Consider the following 22,326-nt stretch of genomic DNA (forward strand, 5'->3'; position numbering starts at 1 on the left):
CAGGCCTGTGCTAGTGCTGGAGATGCAAAGAGCAAGACAAGTTTAATCCGTGCCCTCAATGAGTTGACAGCTGAGAGATGACTTTGACTATCAGGCCTTTATGACATATAGCCACGTCCTAGGACTTGGAGGATCAGCTTTCCTCTGGAGCCTTAAAGATATCCCTATTTATTTTTGTGTCTTTTCTTCTAAGAAAAACAAAAATAAGTATGCATAAGATACGTGAATCATAAAAAACACTGTTTTATGAGAATCAGAATGCTAATTTTAGGATCTTCCCCCTTCTCAGTTGACTTTTATGTCTCTCAACTGTTTAGTCTGCAGGACAGATGTCACACCCTGCTGTGAAGTTTATAAAATGTCCTTAAAATTAGAAGAAAGACCTTTTCTTCCTGGGTTTAAGACCCACACATCTGAGGTTGTAGGCATTTCAGATCCCTCTGGTGCATGGACCAAAATGATAAACAATACTGTGAGATAAATGCTTTAAACATCATCTGTTCTTTCATCTGAATTCCCTATTCATTATTCAGCAAAATTCACAGTTTTCATGTAACTATTTCAGTAGTTCCGGGGCACTAGACATGGCCATAAAGCATACAATATTTGTAATCTAATGAGGGAGACAACTAAAAGAAAAAAGGAATAAAAGCATCTTCAACAGAAACGCCCTTTATTAACCAACTAGAGGTATATAAATGATATTAGCCAATTAGTGACCACTAATTTAAAGATAAATGTTTATTAAGTGCCAGATATTATTCTAGGCACTGAGTATATAACGATAAAAAAACAAAAAACAAAAGTGCCCACTCTCAATGGAGTTTATATTCTCAATTTGAGATAGACAATAAACAAATATTTATATATAATGTGTCAGGTGGTGGTGACAGGTGCTATGGAAAAGAATAAAGCAAGGCCCCAAGAGAGAGGGTAGGAAGGGGTAGACATGGGATGGGGTGGAGGGGTGCTGAGGTGGGATGGGGTAGAGGGCTGCTATTTCACCTAGAATGATCAAGGAAGTGTGTACCTATATGTATTATTTGAGCAGAGGCCCTGAGGAAAGTGAGGGAGGACAAAGGCAGAGAGATGAGAAGAGAGGGTTACAGGAAAAGACAACAGCAAGTGTAAGACCCTGGGGTGGAAACGTGTTTGCAAGTGTGTCTAAAGAACAGTTAGGAGGCCAATGAGGCTAAAGCCAAGTGAGCTAAGATAGGAATGTGAAGAGATGCAGGTCACCATGGGCACAACCCACAACTGGGTGGGCAGGCCATTGCAAGTCCTTTGAATTTACTTTAAGCAAGATGAGAGGCCAGTGGTGGGTTTGGAAGCAGGAGGGACATGCCCTCACTCATTTGAGAAGCATAGCAGTGTCTAGCTGTCCTGTGAAGTGCCTATAGGAAGAAAGCAGGGAAGCAGGCAGATGGGAGGCATTTGCAATCATTCACCCAACATATGACAGTATTTTGGTCCAGGGTGGTGGCAGAAATGGCAAGAAGGGAGGGGTTTGGGACAATTTGGAAGGTAATCCCAATAGGTTTGTATGTGATTAAAAGAGTTGAAAGGGCTTGTCATGTACAAGTGGCTAATCCTCATAAAATGAGTGTATGATTTAAAAAGATTTCTGCAAAGAAACTGTGGGCTGAAGATAAGACTAACAATTCAAATGCAAGTGAACAACAGAGAAATACAAAACAGACACTTTTCCAACTCCTACAAAAACTGAAATTATCAAGAAAACTACATGAAGTTTATACCCACTGTTGTTAGCAGGAAGCCTCATCCCAGGTAGATATTGTTCCTTCGCCTTTTTAGCAAATGAAAGCGTGAGGCCATCATAATGAACAAAACATGCCATCAAGGTTTAAAAAGAAGCATCAGGAGTTTCAGTAACATAATTAGGTGAGACTAAAATTATATTAAACATAAAATTAAAATATCTTAAGAGTATTCTTAGCAATTTCAGCTTTACTGCATCCTTTTAAAATCTAATTTTGCTATATGCTTTATAACATAGGGGTGGGGGAAAGAGAAATTTATGAGATAATTTATAAATAAATATATACATAAAGTACAAGCCTTCTCAGCTGATGGTCAGAAAATATGGAAGGCGTTAAAAACTCTAGCAGAAACATACCATAAACAAGATTTTAAGACTGAGAGAGGGGTTTGATGGGGTTCAAGGTGAAGGGCAGCAGCAAGAGGCTGAGGGAAGGGATATTATTTCGAATTTACGTCTCTGTAATGCTTTACATTTGCCAAGGTTCCACAAATGGTATCTGATTCCATCCTCATATCAACCCTATGAAGTAAGTCAGAAAAGACGATGTCTCTTTTCCTAAGGAATGAATTGAGACTTGGGTTGAGATACTCTCCAGAGCTTACTCAGATATGAAGTGACAGGGCCAGGATTCATACTAGGGCTTCTGGCTCCACAGACAGTTCTCCCTTAAGACACTCAATAAATATGTTTGACAAATTAAGTGCTTACTCTTGGCTAAGTGTGGTACTAGGTGGTGTGGCAGCATCTCAAAAAGAGGGAAAGTTACTCCCTCAATTTCCATGTGGCCTTCAGTCTGAGACTAGGGAGATTAAACAGATGCCTGGGAAGCTATTTATTACATTTACAAAGCAACACATTTGTCAAAGTGAAATAATGAATTTAGCCCATAGGGACTCTGGGGACAAAAAGTAAAAATTGGAGCATTAGTCATTATTAGTCATTAAAGCAAATAGGGTTAACAGGTGTAATGGAGCTCCTTCCTTAGGTGTAAGTCAGCTTAAACTGACAAATAAAAAGAGAAGTTCACTGGCTCACAGATCTGATACCTACAAGCTGGTAGGGCATAAGCAATATCACCAGGAAGCCATGTTCTTTCATTACCCATCACTGGTTTGCTGTGCCTTCATTTTATTCCCAGGGATGCTGTCACCAGAGTACTGGGATCACAGGTGTGAGTCACCACCTCTGGCCTCATTGTCCCTTTTTTTTTTTTTTTTTTTTTTTGAGACAGAGTCTTCCTCTGTCGCCAGGCACCGGGTTGGAGTGCAGTTGTGCGATCTCGGCTCACTGCAACCTCCACTTCCCTGGTTCAAACAATTCTCCTGCCTCCACCTCCCGAGTAGCTTTGGGACAACAGGCGTGCGCCACCACACCTAGCTAATTTTTGTATTTTTTTAGTAGAGACGGGGTTTCACCATGGTCTCCATCCCTTGACCTGCTGATCCGCCTGCCTTGGCCTCCCAAAGTGCTGGTATTACAGGCCACCGTGCCAGGCCTCATTGTCTCTTTATTGTACCTTTTCTAGCCTCTGCCTTCCTAAAGCCAGAGGTCTTCCTATCTCCGGAACCTCCAAAGACAGCCTTTCAACGCCCCTCCCAGGCACTCCTGGCCTTTTGTGATGACTTCTTCCCTTCAAGGCTGCTTTTAGTAACCTATTATGGAAGAGGCAAGAGAAAGCCTTCAGCCTTCTCCACTTTCACCTCCCTGGGCTCTCCAGCTTTGGCAGACTCCTCTTTTCAAGTTCACATTTTCTCCTTTCTGCAGGTTTGCAACATTACCTTCAAGAAATCTCCAGTCTCTATCATGTTTCAACTCCATGCTCTTATCCCTGCCTCCCACCAAACATATCCACCGGCCCTATTGACATCTTGTAGGACTTGGAATTTTGGAGACTGGTCATATGAGGCAAAGTCCTGCTCTAGAAGGCAGAACACTCCATTTCCTGCTCCTCCAAAGGCCTTTATCTCTCCAGGCCTCTCCTCCTGGAGCTCTGAAGCTGGGATGATGAGATTCCCAGAGGGGAGCATTTAGTGCTCTGAGTGCTTTGCTGAAATTGATTAGGTAAATGGAAACATATTTTTTGCAACCGCTCTAGCCTATAGGAACAGTAAGTTGTGTAAATGCAATGATTTGCCATTTTTGAAATAACGAAGGTTCTCTAATTTTAAATATTCTTTTGCCACGAGAGATTGTTTTCCAGCAGTAAAATAACCAGAATGCTTGATTTGAAATGGTTAAAAAATATATACTGCCTGATACCTTTAGAGCAGCACTTCTATTATCAACAAGGGATTTAACATTTTGTTCAATTTTTCTAGCTTCTCTCCTGAAGGGCTTGAAACATGCCAATATTGTGCTCCTGCATGACATAATCCACACCAAAGAGACACTGACATTCGTTTTTGAATACATGGTAAGTTGTTTGAGCATTTTACAACACATGAGAAAAAGAGCCTGGTGCTTGTATAATGAATCTGTTAATATTTTATGGTGTGATAAAACTTTCATTACAATGTGGAACGTATCATGGAAATTTTCATTATTGTGATTAGTTGAACATTATTGTTCCCACATCCATCTTTGGTCCTGTTTCCTTACCCATGACTTTTGCTGTCCTTTTTCCCCTCATCAGCTATAATAAATGAGGATCTTGAGTTTACTTCCTAAATAAAACTTTGGCATTTATTTTCAATCTAGTTTAATCACGATCTGAGCAGAATTCAGCATTTTTTCATTGACAATAAAGGTAAAAATCATAAGATGTTCAAAAATTGTATGCAAGCTTGCTAAAGAATAACTCATGTTGAATTTTCGGAAGAAAAAAATATTTAAATAAGCAGAAAGAACTCCTAAGGTATGTGTACTTGACTTGCCTCCAAAGACACTTGGAGAGTGAAAAATTCCTGTGTCGTTGTGTTCAGTGCCAGGCATTTAAAATGAGCATCTCTGTGCTGAGAAACAGGCTTTGTTCTAAGAGCAGCCAGTTAGAAAGACACACTGTGTTTGACCTTAACAGTGGGTTCTCAGAAAACCTGGTTATGTTCCTTTTGCACCTTATTCTTAAAATTCCATACTTCGTAATGCCTTCTTACAGTCAAGCCTATGTTCTGCTTTAGGATGCTATCCAAGCACCACTAAATTCACTCTGTTCTCTTTCTCCGCTGTTTTATTTAGCACACAGACCTGGCCCAGTATATGTCTCAGCATCCAGGAGGGCTTCATCCTCACAATGTCAGAGTGAGTACATTAAGGGTCAGGACCCTCTCCTGGCTTGCCCACAGAAGGAGAATTCTGAAACAGAAGCAAAGTCCTATGATACTAAATAAGAGGATAGACATTACTGATATTCCAGAGAAAAGTTTTTGTTAACTTTAAAAAAAGGAATAAAAGGAAAGGAAGGAAGGAAGGAAGGAAGGAAGGAAGGAAGGAAGGAAGGAAGGAAGGAAGGAAGGAAGAAAGAAAGAATACAGAAAAAGAGTTGCTGAGTTGTCCCTTAAGATATGGAGCAACGTTTTCTGAGCAACCTAATGCTTTCAGTTATAGCCACATGAAAATGTATCTTTAGATGAATAAATCAGTGGAGAATTACACTAAAAGGTAAAAAGGATCAAGCTAGGCCATCATAAAATTAATGACTTCTTTGTATCAGATTACTGTGGTCTATGATGAAGTCTGCAATACCTGTTCTAGAAGATACTATTATTTATGTGGCCCTAACTTCCATTTATCCAGTCATTAGAATAGAGACAATAATAAACTCTTAACTAGCTGTAATTCTATATCTGTTATAAATTATAAAAACCATTTATATTTCATACTTTTCATTCCCTAAGGTTTTATTGGCATTAATTAATTGACTGGCTCTTAAAATAACCATATAAAAGTTGTATGTGATATATTTACTCATTTAACTAATATTTATTTACATATTCATTTATTCATTCATTTAAGAAATATTTATTGAGTACTTAGTGCTGTAATAAGTTCTGGGGTTTCAATAATGAATAAGTTGTATTTCTCGTTTTCAATGAGCTTTAAGTCCAGTAAGATATATGAACTTAAATAGGCCGTGAGGGCCAACCTTCAAGTGACAGCAATGCAAGATGGCAGCCGCCATGGGCTCGGACAATTCATGAAAACTGAATATGCAATCTTAAAGTAGAATGTGGATCTAAATACCTAGAAGCACTCCCCTTTGTAAGGTCTGTAACAAAAAATACTATGAAATGAGTTAGTAGATCTAATGGGATAGTGGACCCAAGAGCCATATTAGCACTAGCAAGATGGCAGAATTCATATAGCATCAAAGTTGTCCTGTAAGAGCTTTGCTGCCTAACGATGTCTAAAGAAAATATGTAACTACCTCAGCTACCTGAAGGACAGTGTTACAGCAACTGATCAAAAAGAAAAACCACAGGTCCTTCCCCTTCCCCCACATTCAATGTAAGCAGTCTTCATTTTCCATAGTAGTAAATTTTCTAGATACATCTTGTAGACCTCAAACTACTGGAAAGGAATCTCCCATTCAAAGGAAATTTATCTTAAGATACTGTTAATGATACTAATTTTTGCCCATTTGAAATATATAAGTTGTTGGCAGGGCACAGTGTCTCATGCCTGTAATCCCAGCACTTTGGGAGGCCGTCGTGGGCAGACCATGAGGTCAGGAGTTCAAGACCAGCCTGGCCAACATGGTGAAACCCCATCTTTACTAAAGATACAAAAAAATTAGCTGGGTTTAGTGTCATGCACCTGTAATTCCAGCTACTCAGGAGGCTGAGACAGGAGAATTGCTTGAACCTGGGAGTCAAATATTGCAGTGAGCCGAGATCATGCCATTGCACTCCAGCCTGGGTGACAGGGTTAGACTCCATGTCAAAAAAAAAGAAAAGAAAAGAAAAAAATATACAAATTGTGCTATAACAAATAAATAAATAGGCAGCGAGAAGCAAAGTGTTAAAGCCTATGGCCATGGTAACTAGGAATACTGTGGGAACACATAATAAGGGGAACTAACCCAGTCTTGGAAGTAAGGTTTTGGAAAGGAATGTTTGAGGACAAAGGCTTCAGGAGAGTGAAACAAAAATTAAAAACACCAGTTACCTGTGTGGAGAATGGGATAGAGATCCAACTAGAGAAACCAAATAGGAATGTTTCATGGTGTGTTAAGGACCTGGTAAGGGAGAAGACCATTAGATTATCTGCATGATCATGGGTTTTCTTATGGTAATGCTTGGCAATTTGAATAGAGGAACAAAGAATGTAGACAGTTGGATTGAGTCAGAGTTGAAGTTCTGCCAGACATGTGAAAGGAAGAGACAGGTGGGCAAGACAGATGAAGAGATATCAAGAGACAAGTTAGGTGCTGGCCAGTGGCTTCTAGACTGAGTCTAATCTGAGGGAAGGAAGTGAAGATAAGCAGCTTGCTGATAGTTATGAAGAGAGTGGAAGAGTTCAAGAACCTAGAGGTGTTGATTAAATAGAATAATGGTTGGAGAAAGAATAACTGTGAGAGAGTGAGATTTTCAGGCTGAGTGACTCTCACATACCAGACACTGTGCTAAATGCTTAGAAGGACATAAAAGTAGACATAAAAGACATGATCCCTCCCCTCAAGGAACTTATAGCCAAAAACAAGAGATAAGAAATATGCACCAATACTTTTTTTTTTTGAGACCGAGTCTCGCACTGTTACCAGGGCTGGAGTGCAATGGTGCCATCTCAGCTCACTGCAGCCTCTGCCTCCCGGGTTCAAGCAATTCTCCTGCCTCAGCCTCCTGAGTAGCTGGGACCACAGGCATGTGCCACTACACTTGGCTAATTTTTTGTATTTTTAGTAGAGGCGGGTTTTCACCATGTTAGTCAGAATGGCCTCGATCTGCTGACCCCGTGATCCACCTGCCTCGGCCTCCCAAAGTGCTGGGATTACAGGCTTGAGGCACTGTGCCTGGTCCTGCACCAATACTATTATAGGACACTTGTGTAGAATGTCAAGAAATAAATATGATCTAGTACTGTACATGTGCAAGAGCATCAAAGATAGCTTCTAGTTTCAAGAAGTTTCAGATCTTAAACACACTGCATTTCAAGAGTCTGGAATAGGAGAGAAAATGTTTTCAGCAAAGGTACAGGGTGGGGAAATAGAGGATACATTCAAAGAAGAGGACCCCAGAGTCATGGCTTGTCAGGATTAGAGGAAACACAGTATTTTACAATCTCCAGGTTCTGATCCATTATTGTGTTATAAAATCAATACAGTGGTTAACAACCTGCATTTTAAAAATGAAATAAATTGATGAGAAGAGAATAGAAAATGTTAGAGTGCATTACATTTAGAAAGAGTAAATATTATTTTGTCCAACTTTTGCTCCAGTTGTAATTGTACTTATATTTATGTATGGATGTGAATACCGGATACACATGTATTTCTCACTGTAGGCTGCAGCCAAAAAATCTTTAAAGCACTGGCCTGGTCTAACTTTCTTATTTTGCAGAGGAGGAATCCAGGATTTGAGATGACACACATTTTGCCTGAGATTATAGAACCAGCTTATGCCATTGCTAAAAGTGATTCTTAGTTAAGATTCTTTTCCACTAGTGCCATACTGCATTTCTAGTTCTGTTGGCCTGAAATATGGAATATATCAGTGAAACAGCATACACAAGTCTGGGGAAATAGATTGGGTAGGTGGCTGAGAGCCTCACTTTCTGAGAAATGTGGACCTTAGGCAGGGTGTGGTGGCTCACACCTATAATCCAAGCACTTTGGGAGGCCAAGTCAAGAAGATAACTTGAGCCCAAGAGTTCAAGACTAGCATGGGCAACATTAGGGAGACCTCATCTCTGTAAAAAATTAAAGTATCAGCTGGGTGTGGTGGCATACACCTGTAGTCCCAGCTACCTCGGAGGCTAAAGTGGGTGGATCACTCGAGCCCAGGAGTCTGAGGCTGAAGTGAGCCATAATCTCACAACTGCACTCCAGCTTGGGTGACAGAGGAAGACCCTGTCCCTTACAAAGAAAGAAATGTGGATTTTATTCCTTAGACAGTACAGTCATTGCTCATTAAATTTGAGTTGAGAGAAAATAATATGATTAGAGGAAATTTACATCACTGTGGTCTGTAGGATATATGAAAGGAAAGAAGAGACTAGAGCCAGGGATTCCACTTAAGAGTTAGTTAGTTAGTTAGTTAGTTAGTTAGTTAGTTAGTTAGTTTGTTTGTTTGTTTTGAGACAGTCTCATTTTGTTACCCAGGCTAGAGTGCAATGGAGCAGTCATGGCTCACCGCAGAATCAAACTCCCAGCCTCAAATGATCTTCCCACCTCGGCCTCCTAAAGTGCTGGAATTACAGGTGTGAGCCAAAGAGTTTATTGATGTGGACTGGCCTAGTGCTTCTCAAACTTCAGTGAGCAGACAAATGACTGGGGACCTGACTCAGCAAGCCTGGGGTTAAGCCTGAGCCTCTGCATTCTAACATGAGCCAAAGTGATGCAGGTGGTGCTGGTCAAGAGCCAAGCAGTGAGCAGCAAGGATCTAGTTAGCAATTAGTAATCAAGGCCCACATTATGGTAGCAACAGTAAGAATGGAGAGGAATATGAAAAATCAGTAGCAAAGAAGAGTTCACCTCTTGGTAACACAAGCATGAGGAGGGAAAGGATGGGGTCAAACATGACTGGTTTTGAGTTTGACTGACGAGGAGATTTGTAGCTCTACTAACAGGCATAGAAGTGGGTTTGGAGAGAAAGAGGAGGAGGCCCGTTTCAGACATGTTGAGGTCCCAGGTAAGGCAGATTCTCCAAAGGGAAATGAGCAGTAGGCATCCTTAAAGGAAATCCATCCTCAGGAGGGAGCTGTGAGCTGGACATATAGATCTGAGAGTCATCAGCACAAAGAGTTCAGAAGACAAGGAGTCAGCAACTGAAAGAGCAAATACACAAAGACAGGAAGACTGATGATGGGACTTTTGCCTTTTGGGATGAGAAGAGGAACAGGAAATCAAGGAACAAAGGGAAGCAGCTTGTAGGAATGTAGAGCATCTGGAAAAAAATACACAGTATCATGGAAGTCAAGGGAAGAAGCAATTTCAAGAAAGGGCATGGTGGACAGTATTGCAAGCATCAGGAATACAGCTAAAACTCATACTCTTGACTGCAAGGATTTGTGGATTTGTGAGGGGCACACTAATAAATGAAAGAATTTATTGTGGGTATATGGAGGCACAAAGGAAGAGGTTATCCAAATCAAAGCAGGTGGGAGTAGGGATGAGTTCTCCAAGGTGGAGGCATCAGTGAAGATGTTGGAATGCCAGAGAAGGCATGGTAAGTTCCAAGAACTGAAAGTAATTCAGTAAGGCTGGAGGCTTAAAATTCGCTGTTGGGGTGGTTAGAGACAAAACTCAACAGGTTAAGAGCAAGCCAGGGCATGAAGGGCCCATCTGTGTCATTCTGGAAACACAAACTGTTTTTCCTCTGCTCTCACACCACAACAGTCAACACAAAAGACTTCTGTGACCAAATGTGTGGGAGATTATCTCCCACACACCAGTAAGCAAGCAGTTCTGCAATGGACACCAATTGGGCATCCTCTAATCAAATTCAATTCTGATATTATCTAACTGCAGATGGCATGAGATCTCACAAACTGAAGGCTTAGTCCCCAAGACTGCCACTCCCCCTTTAGATGCCAAGCTCCCTGTTGTTTCACCTGGGCCTCTGACTGCCTGGCTAATGAATCGGGGTTCCCATTAACCCCTCCTTGGGTTTGATGAATTTGCTAGAGTGGCTCACAGAACTCAGGGAAACACTTATACTTACTGGGTTATTATAAAGGACATTACAAAGATGAAGAGATGCACAGGGCAAGGTATATGGGAAGGGGCACAGAGCATCCATGCCTGTCCCATGCAAGGGACTTTTGCCGCCATGAGAGTTCCGCTATCCAGAAGGTCTCTGTACCCTAACCTTACAGGGTTTTGTGGAGTTTTCATTGTGTAGGCATGATTTATTAAACTAAATTAAACTATTGGCCACTGGTGATCAACTTAACCTTCAGCCCCTTTCCCCTCCCTAATCATGCCTTTATCTTTCCAGTGACTGGCCCCTATCCTAAAGCTACCCAAGGGTCTTCCAGCTATCAGTCAACTCTACAAAAAGACATCACTTCGGAAATTCTAAAGATTTTAGGAGTTGGCTGCCAGGAATCTACTTGAAGACCAAATCTGTATTTCACAATATCACAGTCATGCTATTTTATATCAGGAGCCATTAAATGGTTTTAAACAAAGAGGTGATAAATTCAGATTTTCTTTTTATAAAGCTTACTGTGATGACAGTGTGGTGAATAGATTGGAATAAGGGCAATGCTTTTTTTTTTTTGAAAGGTTATATTCCCCTGACCCTACTTTTCTCTTGTTTTTCTTCTCCCTCTCTCCGCCTACTCATATAGAAAGCTTCTCTCTCTCTACTCACTCCCTAAATGCTGACATTTGTTAGGGTTCTAGCCTTGACAGTGAGGCTAATCAGAACAACAGTGGTACAGATGTGAGATGATGGTTGGAGAACATGGACAGATAGGAGACTAATTACTTAGTGGGAGCTGATGGGAAAAACAAGAGTCAGCAACATACATATATATATATATATATTTTTTTTTTTTGAGGCGGAGTTTCGCTCTTGTTACCCAGGCTGGAGTGCAATGGTGCGATCTCAGCTCACCGCAACCTCCGCCTCCTGGGTTCAGGCAATTCTCCTGCCTCAGCCTCCTGAGTAGTTGGAATTACAGGCATGCGCCACTGTGCCCAGCTAATTTTTTGTATTTTTAGTAGAGACGGGGTTTCACCCTGTTGACCAGGATGGTCAAGAGATCACGATCTCTTGACCTCATGATCCACCCACCTCAGCCTCCCAAAGTGCTGGGATTACAGGAGTGAGCCACCGCGCCCGGCCCAATATTTTTTTTCTGGATTTGAGTATTAAGATGGATGATGGTGCCATTCACTGTGATAAAGAATCAGAAAGAAAAATTAATTTTGGAGAGATACAGTGAATTGCGTTTTAGACATACTGAGTTTGAGGTGATTATGGGATGCAGAGGTGAACTCCAGACTATGTGGGTCTAAAGTAGAAAGGCAATCTGAATTGGAGAGAAAAATTTTGAAATCATCAGGCTACAGTTGTTCATTAAAGTCATGTCAGTGGGTACGATAGCTAAGGGAGCATGTGTAAAGTGATAACAGAAGAAGATCAGAGATGGAACCCTAAGAATATCAATATGTTATTATTTTTATTTTTTAAATTTTATTTATATATTTTTTTAGATGGAGTCTTGCTCTGTTGCCCAGGCTGGAGTGCAGTGGTGCAATCGCAGCTCAGTGCAACCTCTGCTTCCTGGGTTCAAGAGATTCTCCTGCCTCAGCCTCTCGAGTAGCTGGGACTATAGGTGCGCGCCACCTTGCCCAGCTAATTTTTGTACTTTTAGTAAAGACGGGGTTTCACCATGTTGGCCAGGCTGCTCTTGAATTTCTGACCTGAAGTGATCCACCTGCCTTTGCCTTCCAAAGTGCTAGGATTACAGGCATGAGCCACTGTACCTGGCCTATTTTTATTTTTTGTAGAGAAGGGGTCTTACAAGTTAGCCCAGGCTGGTCCCGAACTCCTGGACTCAAGCAGTCCTCCTGCCTTGGCCTCCCAAAGTTCTGGGATTACACGTGTGAGTCACTGCACCTGGCCGGAATATCCATAGATATTAGATATCAGTAAAAGTAGAACCTATAGAAAGGACAGCCAGAGATGCAGAAGAAAAACTAGGAGATTGTGGAACCAAAGAAAGAGAGCGCCTCAGGAAGGAAGGCATGGTCTATGATGCCAGATGCTGCAAAGATAAGGAATAAGAGGTATCCATTGGGTTTCACTGCAAAAGTCATGGGCAACCATAGGAAAAAAAAAAAAAAACATTGTGAATGGCATAATCACTGCAAAGCATTTTTATTGGGGGATGAATTTTGTATTTCAGAGGACAAACAGTTCCATACAATGGCAAGATCTATTGTGTGACCACAGGAGTTAGTATCTGAAGTGGACTGGAGAAGCAGATCATTGCAGCTGAGGTTGGCTAGAGCTGTTCTCATGGGCACTAATGTCATGGAGGCAACAGCTGTGATCCAAGTGCCCACATCTTCCATGAATAACAGAGAGTGATTGGGAGTTCACTGGATGATAGCTAAAAGAAGGGTAATGGAAGATGTGGCTGGATGGCTTTAAAATCCAAGAGTCAGGGGTTTTTACTTAAGAGTAGAGAAGTCATGGTTTTGAAGTGGTAGTGGGGAAAAGGGAGGCAGCTTATGACACTCGTCAGTGGTCAAAGGTATGTGGAAGTTATAGAAAAACTAACACCCACTTGAGAATACTATAGGGAAGCAGTGAGCTCATGGTCTTGTTTAAGGAAAGGAGCCAGAAGGAAATTCACCAGAGGTTAGCTTTTAGGTAGTTTTTAAAGCAGGATTGAGGAGTGGAGAGTAAACAGTGAAAAGGTTTTGGAGAGAGAGGAGCAATAGATACAAGGCTGAACAGAGGAAGCACAGAGCAGAATGGAGATGAGCATGTTGAGGGGAAAAGGGATAGTCAGAGGCTTATGTTCTGAGTCATGACCAAGGAAGGCAAGGTGGGAATCCTAGTGAGGTTATCTTTTTTCAGATTTCTAGTAGAATGAGTCCCAGGGATTCCAGGTGGATGGAAAGACTCAGGCTTCCCTGTAAGGAGTTGGCTAATAGATGCTATTGGTTTTTGAGTAACTCCTAGCCCAGATGGCACTAGTTCAGGGGAATTATTTTGTTCCCCCAAGCCTTATTGAGTTGGAAACAGGTCTAACCCCTGGGATCTGGGAAGCCTTTCTGGAAAGAGTCACCCACAGTCTGGCTGATGTTGAACTATGCAGACACCATCATATCTGGTTATGTTAGGATGCAGTAATTGGTGAAGCTTCTGCAGTGTTGAAGGAAGAATCCAGGTTGGGAGGGATGAAAGGGTGAGTGGGTGGTGAGGTCTGTCAGCACAGACTGCAGTTTTGAGAAATGTGGTTATAAAATATCATACCTTAATGCCGCAGTGCTTTACCATGTACAGATGCCTGTAGACATATCTGGCAGAGAGGAAAGAGGTTGAATGGCAAGAAGGTGGGAAGTGACTGTGGCTAATTAGAGAGAACAGTCTACACTTGAGACATAAAAGGCGTTTCAAGCTGACCTACTAAGAAGCTCTGTCTCTGATTCAGCCAGCTGGCTCTCTCCTTCCCGCTCATGTTTTCATTTTCTGTCTTTTCTCTAGTTTCTCAAGATGGTATAGTGGAGTCAGACAAGTCTGAATTTGAGTCTTGGCTCTGACTCTTCCTAGACATGTGTTTAAAGTTACATCAAGCCCTGGTTTTCTTCTCTGTAAACTGAGGACAAGCATGCCTTCCCAAAGGCTGTATCCCTCACTGGTCACCAACTTCCTGTCTTCTACCTACCTGTCTTCAGCTACCTGTCTTCAGCTACCTGTCTTCAGCTTCCTCTTTCCCTAGTCCTGCATATTGAAGAACTTTTTTTTTTTCAAGATGGAGTCTTATTCTGTCATCCAGGCTGGAGTGCAGTGGTGCAATCCCATTTCATTGCAACCTCCACCTCCCAAGTTCAAGCGATTCTCCTGCCTCAGCCTCCCAAACACATGTGCCACCACACCCAGCTAATCTTTTGTATTTTTAGTAGAGACGGGGTTTCAGCATGTTGGCCAGGCTTGTCTCAAACTCCTGACCTCAGGTGATCCTTTCACCTCGGCCTCCCAAAGTGCTGGGATTACAGGCATGAGCCACTGCGTGTGGCTGAAAAACATATTTTTAAGGATATACTATGGTATTTTCTTGTCTTTTACCTGGAATTTAAGCTGGCTCTTTATATTGTTTTTTCCATGAACATTTATGTTTATAACCAATCAGAGGGTTTAAATGTCAGTATAGGAAGTTTGTGCTGTGGAAGCTTTGTGGCTTGGTGAAGGTAAGATGAATAGTATGTGTATTTGAAGCACCAGGAAGAGATAACGCTGGGAAGAGTCACAGAACCAGTTAACATTTGATCTAGGAGTCACAAGAAACATTTAAAATTCATAAATGGTTGATGAACCTGATGTGGTAGCTACATCAGGTGTGCTGCAGCAGCAGGTAAACTCCCCATGCTCCTGCTTCCACTGGACTATGTTGCCCATTCATTTGGCTACAATGTCTCCAGGTCATTGTTAGGTCAGTGCTGGTCCTAGCGTCTCTGAAGGTCCTAGTTTTCTAGGATGCTGCTGGAAAAGTAGATTAATCCACGTAACTGTGTGTCTCCCATTTTGCCCGTGTCCCAGGAATGCTGTGCCTGGCCCTTTCCTTTCTGAACTGCTAGAACATGTTCTCAGTTGACGTAGGTCTTTGTAAACACTGAAGTCGGTGTTTGAATTCTCAATTGCCAGTGGCACTGGAAAATAGCAAAAGACACTTGGAATACTAAGCATTCTTTTTCTCCCAAAGGTTTCTGTAATGATGGGAACCTAGTAATGGCTTTGGTTTCTGTGCCCCATAACCACATGAAACATTTTTAAATTGGGGCTCAGAATGTGTTTTTTCCTTTTATTTCTCCACCACTACCATTTGCCCTTTCTCCCTTCTTCCCCCTATGATTTATCCCTTATTCTTTTTTGATTTTTTTCTTTTTGAGGGAGGTCTAACTTCTTTTGGTCTCTCATCCCTTTTAATCTGTGCTGGTATTTCCCTTGTTTTCAACTTTGAATTTAAAACTTTAAAAATAGGGTTAAAATGATAAGGATTTCTTTATTTTCTAATACCATCTAAAGATATATTTTTTAGCCTGGTCTCCTTGTGTTGTGTTTTTAAAAGGGTTTCATATCAGAGTGTCTAGAAAACTTAAGCAGTTGTAAACTTTAGAATATCATTTCCAGGTCAACTTTGATCTTATATGCCAAGTTCATTGGTGGGGAAAAAAATTAAATCTTTCACATCTAAATCAATAACTAGTGTTCCAAAGGAAACTTCAAAGTTTCACTTTAGATTTTTAAGGAAGGGTAATTCCTTCAGTATCAAAGAAATGAGATGTCAGGAAAAGCCAGAATCCCTCTGTTTAGGACATGGTCTAGTTACTTGACTTTCCTTGTCCTCTTTCTTCCCCCTCTGAATGTAAAATTCGTCTTTTTTTTTTTTTTTTTTTTTGTCTCTCAAGAGACCCTTTTACTATATCCTTTCAGATGACTGTTTTTGATTTAGAGGAGAAATCAGCACATGGTGGCTCAAATCTCCTTATGGATAGTGTTTCTTCCTTCCAGCTTTTCATGTTTCAACTTTTGCGGGGCCTGGCATACATCCACCACCACCATGTTCTTCACAGAGACCTGAAACCTCAGAACTTACTCATCAGTCACCTGGGAGAGCTCAAACTGGCTGATTTTGGTGAGTCGCCCCTCGGGTCTCCTTCTGGGCTGTGAACAATTATGCTTTTGTGTGCACTTGTTTAAGCGTTGACCGGGCCTAGCCTTTGAAAACTGGAGGCCTGAGAACATGATGCTTTGTGAGGATATCAAACTACCATAAAGGAAGTGTGAGGCATGAAACAGGGAGGGATTGGTAGCTTCCTAGGATTCCACCAAGTCTCAGTTTAGTCAAATGGCCAAAAGCTGCGCACCCCTATTGGCCCACTGCCATTTTTGATAGAGAGACATTCGTAGAGTAAACTGTACTTAGTACGTTTTTCTAAATCTAAGTGGATATACAAATCATGTTGGAATAGATCGAGATTATCCCAGGTGATAAAGAGGTTAACCACAGACTGGCATGGACTCCTGTCAGGAGGGAGACTCCAGGACACTTGTTCCAGCTCTCCTACGTATTTATATAGGTGTGAGTGTATGGTATGTGAAGTTTTATTCCCACTAAAGTAAAGCAGATTTCCTCTAAGTATCACAGCATCTTTCCATTTTAGCACTTATCACAGTTTATAATTATATTCACACACACATATATAGATACATACATGCATACACACAAATATATACACATGTGTGAGCACACATGTATTAGCATGATGATTTTGTCACAATTGGACTATAAGCATCATGAGGGCAGCCTGGGTCTGTTTTTGCTTAGTATTGTATCCCTAGTGCCTGGTACCATAGTAGGTGCTTAATAAATACATGTTGAAAAACTGGCTCTATATGAGCTAAAGAACCCCTCTTCTCTGGCAGATTCAAATGGTGATAGTATAGCTGCAGTATTTATTCTGAGATGGCAGCTTTTGTCCTGACATGTAAGCATTTAACAGATGTTTATTTATCAATTCTTCACAACAGCAAACTTATCTATGGAAGTTTTTCCCAACAATAGATCATGCAATTCTGTGAGATAAACAGCTGACTGACAGACTCTCATTTTGCAGAACAGCACTTAGTAATTCGGGTCCTACCAAACTAATTAATTTGAATGAGCAGTCCCTACTCTTTATCTATTAAACTGGGCTTTCCTGGAGTGCCAAAATGGAAGGTGGCAACATCAGTCATGAACTGAGTTCAGTTGCTGTTACAGAGACCCAAAATTACAGAGGTATAACATGCAAGAAACTTAACTTTTTTCTCACATCACAGTCCTGACCTAAGCAGGCAGAGTATGTATGGTGACCCAGTGGTATCTTGGCCCAGACTGCTTCTGTCATGTGACTCCACCATCCCTAGGATTTTCTCCCAATGGCTTCTTTCAAGATGGCTGCCACCTCCTGCTCATCACAGCCCAGAGGAAGGAGAAAAGGGAAGCAGAACACTTAACCCCTCCACTAAGGCATGATCTGGAAGTTCACACATCACCTCTGTTCTTATCATATAGGCAAGAACTTAGTCACCTGACCACACTCAGCTGCCAAGCAGGTCACATCTAGCTGCAAAGCAGGCCAAAATTTGAGAAATTTACTTGATGAAGTGATAGATAAGAGTCAAGATAGTGATTAGTTCTATTAGAAGCACCTAAAGTTCATGTATTTTTTTTTTAATGATGTTTTCCCTGTCAGTTACACTCTCCCTGGTCCAGTGCATCATGGTGAAAGCCAGGGTCTAGAACAATGGGTTTTATTCTTTTTCTCTTTGAACAGGTCTTGCTCGGGCCAAGTCTGTTCCCAGCCAGACATATTCTTCAGAAGTCGTTACTCTCTGGTACCGGCCTCCCGATGCTTTGCTGGGAGCCACTGAATATTCCTCTGAGTTGGACATATGGTAAGAGTGAGTGCCAAGAAAATGAAGAAAATATGAGTCATCCTACTCATGAGGGTTGCTTTTGCATCTAATTATATTTTAATAATAATTATAATAATGGCAATCACTATTTTTTTTTTGAGACAGAGTCTCACTCTGTTGCCCAGGCTGGAGTGCAGTGGCACAATCTCAGCTCATTGCAATCTCCACCTCCTGGATTCAAACAAATCTCCTGCCTCAGCCTCCTGAGTAGCTTTCCTAACACACACACACACACACACACACATACACACACACACACATTTATATACAGACACATAAAATACTTTCAAAGACACATCTCATTTGATTCTTGCAATCATTGTAAGCTTTTACAGTTGAACTGAGACCTCCAGAGGTCTTGCCCAAAGCATCTTCTGAATCTGACATTCTTTTTTTCATTTTATTTTATTTTATTTTTTGAGATTGGAGTCTCACTATATTGTCCAGGCTGGTCTCGAATTCCTGGGCTGAAACAATCCTCCCACTTCAGCCTCTTGAGTAGCTGGGACTGTAGGCTTGCACCACTGCACACTGGTAATCTCATAGTCTTTCTTTCATGCCTTTCCTCCTAGCTCCTCTCTTTAATCCCTTGCCTTATCTCTGCCTTGACACCTTATCCTCAGAGAAACAGACATACATCCCCAAACCACAGACACACAGATGCACACACGTACACATGCACATCTGCATGAGCATATTCATATGTGTCCAAACACAGTTCAGAGCCTGGTTAAAAAAAAAAAAAAAAAAAAAAAAAAAGCATAAAGACCAAGCTTCAAGAGACCTGATTTTCATGCCAAATTAGGATTTCTAATAAACTCTGGATTCTTTTATCTTGAAAAAGTCATGTATACTCTCTGTGTCTATGTTTCTCCATTTAAAAAAATGAAGGTAATAAACTCTCCCCATCTGAGTTAAATGGAACTGTAGTACAAGTATGAGAACAAAATAGGTGGCTGGGCATGCCAGCTCATGCCTGTAATCCTAGCACTTTGGGAGACCAAGGCTGGAGGGTCAATCGCTTGAACCCAGTTTTTTAAGACCAGCCTGGGTGGCACAGTGAGATTCTGTCTCTACAATTTTTTTTTTTTAATTAGCCAGGTGTGATGGCTAAGTAAACACTTCAGGAGGCTGAAGTAGGAGGATTGCCTGAGCCTGAGAAATTGAGGCTGCAGCAGTGAGTCTTGATGGTACCGCTGCACCTCTGCAATCCAGCCTGGGTTACAGAGCAAGACATTGTCAGAGAGAGAGAGAGAGAGAGAGAGAGAGAAGGAGAGAAGGAGGGGGGAGGAGGAGAAGGAGAGAGAGTGAGAGGGAAGGAGGGAGGGCGGGAGGGAGGGAGGGAGGGAGGAAGGAAGGAAGGAAGGAAGGAAGGAAGGAAGGAAGGAAGGAAGGAAGGAAGGAAGGAAGGAAGGAAGGAATCCAGGTAGGTGCTATCAAGTAGAGCCACAGAGTTGGGGAGGCTCTAAGGTTAATGGGGTACAGTAGTCAGCATGGGCTCTCAGACACTCATCATCCTAGAACAGCAGTGTTATTTTCTCTGAATCATATTCCTGGAGATCTCCCAGTCATTTGGGGGCCACTGTTAGATATGTGATGACTTTACAGAAATAGCCAACCCCCCAAAGGTAATAAAATATATGAATCTCTTTCAATACCTTGGAAGAAAGAGTTTGTATAAAAACGCAAAGCCCTGTTTTCAAAAATCAATAATTGATTTTTTAAAAAATTAAATGGTGGTCCCAAAGGCTAAACTAAGCTTTTAGATCTCCCAAAGTATTAAGAAGGGTTGCAGACATTTTTCTCCAGTGTAGAGTCATTGATTTCTGATACCTGGTACAATTTCTAGAAATATCATCTGCTAGTCAAAACCTTCCTGAAACTGTCAGCTTACATGGCTGAGCACTGTCACTTCAAAGGACTCTGGAAGGCTCTGGCTTCCTCAGCTCTTAATGATTGCTTCCTGGTTCTGTTTCACAGAGTGAAACTTCTACCCATCAATTTTAACTATATTTTATTATGGAATATTTAAAACATTCAAAAGTATATATAACATATATGTAGATCAGTGATTCTCAACCAGGGAGCAATTTTGCTCCGCAGGGGACATTGGCAATGTCTGGAAACATTTTTTGTTTTCACATCTGGGGGTGGGGGGCAGAGGATAACACTGGCATCTAGTGGGTAGAGACCAGGGATGCTGCTAAACATCCTACAGTGCAGAGGACAGCCACCTGCAACAAAGATTTATCCAACCCAAAACATCTGTAGTGGCAAGGTTAAGAAAACTGATGTAGATTAAGAAGCTTAATTTTATTCATTTATTTACTTTTAGAGACAGAGTCTCCCTTGGTTGCCCGGGCTGGCTACAGAAATGAGATTGTCTCACTGCAGCCTCCAACTCCTGGGGTCAAGTGCTCCTCCTGCCACAGCCTCCTGAGTAGCTGGGACTACAGGTGTGTGCCACCACACCTGGCTAACTAAAAAAAAAAAAAAATCACAGAGACAGAGTCTGACTTTGTTGCCCAGGCTGATCTCAAACTCCTGGCTTTAAGGGATCCTCCTGCCTTGGCCTCCCAAAGTGCTGGGATTGCAAGTATGAGCCACCATGCCCGACCAATTAAGAAGCTTAATGATGTGAACTCCACGAACCTGCTACCCAGTGTAACACTAGAACATAATCTGTATTGTCCTAGCAACTGTGTCCCCTTCCCGTCAACCCGCCCCTCCACTAGAAGGGCTTCCACCTGATTTCTTTTTTCTTTTCTTTCGGTCAGCATTCTCTTACATCTTTTAAAAATAATCCTTTTACATTTTAGAGGTATTCTAAAAAATATTTTGTTTTACTTGATTTTGAAGTTTTACAAAAATGATGTTATATTGCTTTTAGTCTTCTGTGACTTGGTTTTGTTTCATTCAGTATGTGTCTAAGATTCACTCATGTTGATCTGTTTAGCTACACTTTATTTTCTGTTAGTGAATATTTCAGATTTTTTTTTTTAGATGGAGCCTTGCTCTGCTGCAGTGGCATGATCTTGACTTACTGCAACCTCTGCCTCCTGGTTCAAGCGACTCTCCTGCCTCAGCCTCCCAAGTAGCTGGGATTACAGGCATGCGCCACAACTTCTGGCTAATCTTTGTATTTTTAATAGAGACAGGGTTTCACCATATTGGCCAGGCTGATCTGGGACTCCTGACCTCAAGTGACTCCCACCTCAGCCTCCCAAAGTGCTGGTATTACAGGCATGAGCCACTGTACCCAGCCTGTTAGTGACTATTTCAGTTATTTTGTTTTCTTTTTGTTTTGTTTGTTTCTGTGACTTTGAATAAACTTGGTATTTATATTTAAGGATTTCTCTAGGGTACTTACCTAGGGATGGATTTGCCATGTCACAGGGTATGTGAACGTCCAACTTCATAAAAAAGCACCAACTTGTTTTCCAAAGTGGTTGTAATAGTTGATACACCGGTAGGATGTCATAGTCTTTTGTCTATATCTGCACCAATTTTGTAATACCAGATTTCTTAATTTTTGCTAATCAAGGGTAGATTGATATCATGTTGTGGTCTAAATTTGCATTTTCCTAATTACTAATAAGGTTGGACATTATTTCATGCATTATTTGCCATTTATGTTTTCTATGACATAATCATTTGTGTCTTATTTATTTTTGGTTGCTCTGTCTGTCTCTCTCCCTCCCTTTCCTTCTTGGGATTTGTAGAGTTCTTCATATAATCTAGACATTAATCTTTTAGCAGTTATGTATGTTGCAAGTAGCCTCTGGCAGTTCAGGGTTTATGTATTCATATCTTTATGTTGTCTTTTTTTTTTTTGAGATGGAGTCTTGCTCTGTTGCCCAGGCTGGAGTTCACTGGCTTGATCTCAGATCATTACAACCTCCGCCTCCTGGGTTCAAGTGATTCTCCTGCCTCAGCCTCAAGAGTAGCTGGGATTATAGGCGTGCCCCACTATACCCGGCTAATTTTTGTATTTTTAGTAGAGATGGGGTTTCACCATGTTGGCCAGATTGGTCATAAACTCCTGACCTCAGATGATCTGCCTTCCTCGACCTCTCGTAGTTTGGGATTGTAGGTGTGAACCACCGTGCCTGGCCTATGTTGTCTTTTTGAACAAAGTTCCTTATTATAATATTACTGACCTTATCAATCTTTTCTTTTACGGTTTCTTCTTTTTGTTTCCTGTTTAAAAATTTCTTCCCTCTCTGAGGTTAGAATGATTTTGTC

At 41.3% G+C, this 22,326-nt stretch overlaps 1 protein-coding gene and 1 pseudogene across 7 annotated transcripts in view; both read left to right on the forward strand.

Moving 5' to 3' along the window:
* The window catches only part of CDK15 (cyclin dependent kinase 15), an 89,965-nt gene that overhangs the window by 11,915 nt on the left and 55,724 nt on the right, over positions 1 to 22,326 (forward strand). For all 7 annotated transcript variants that reach the window (XR_013519036.1, XR_013519037.1, XR_013519038.1 and 4 more), the window contains exons 5-8: positions 4,102 to 4,196; positions 4,958 to 5,020; positions 16,132 to 16,255; positions 17,940 to 18,060. Coding sequence is in view for 4 of the 7 variants with exons in the window: in XM_035305320.3 (XP_035161211.2) it covers positions 4,102 to 4,196; positions 4,958 to 5,020; positions 16,132 to 16,255; positions 17,940 to 18,060 (403 nt within the window). In the remaining 3 variants the exon portion in view is untranslated. The remainder of the gene's footprint in view (positions 1 to 4,101; positions 4,197 to 4,957; positions 5,021 to 16,131; positions 16,256 to 17,939; positions 18,061 to 22,326) is intronic.
* On the forward strand, positions 5,284 to 6,317 carry LOC108592062 (ubiquitin-conjugating enzyme E2 variant 1 pseudogene; annotated as a pseudogene).

This window comes from Callithrix jacchus, chromosome 6 (genome assembly GCF_049354715.1).
Source record: "Callithrix jacchus isolate 240 chromosome 6, calJac240_pri, whole genome shotgun sequence".
NCBI classification, from domain to species: domain Eukaryota; kingdom Metazoa; phylum Chordata; class Mammalia; order Primates; family Cebidae; genus Callithrix; species Callithrix jacchus.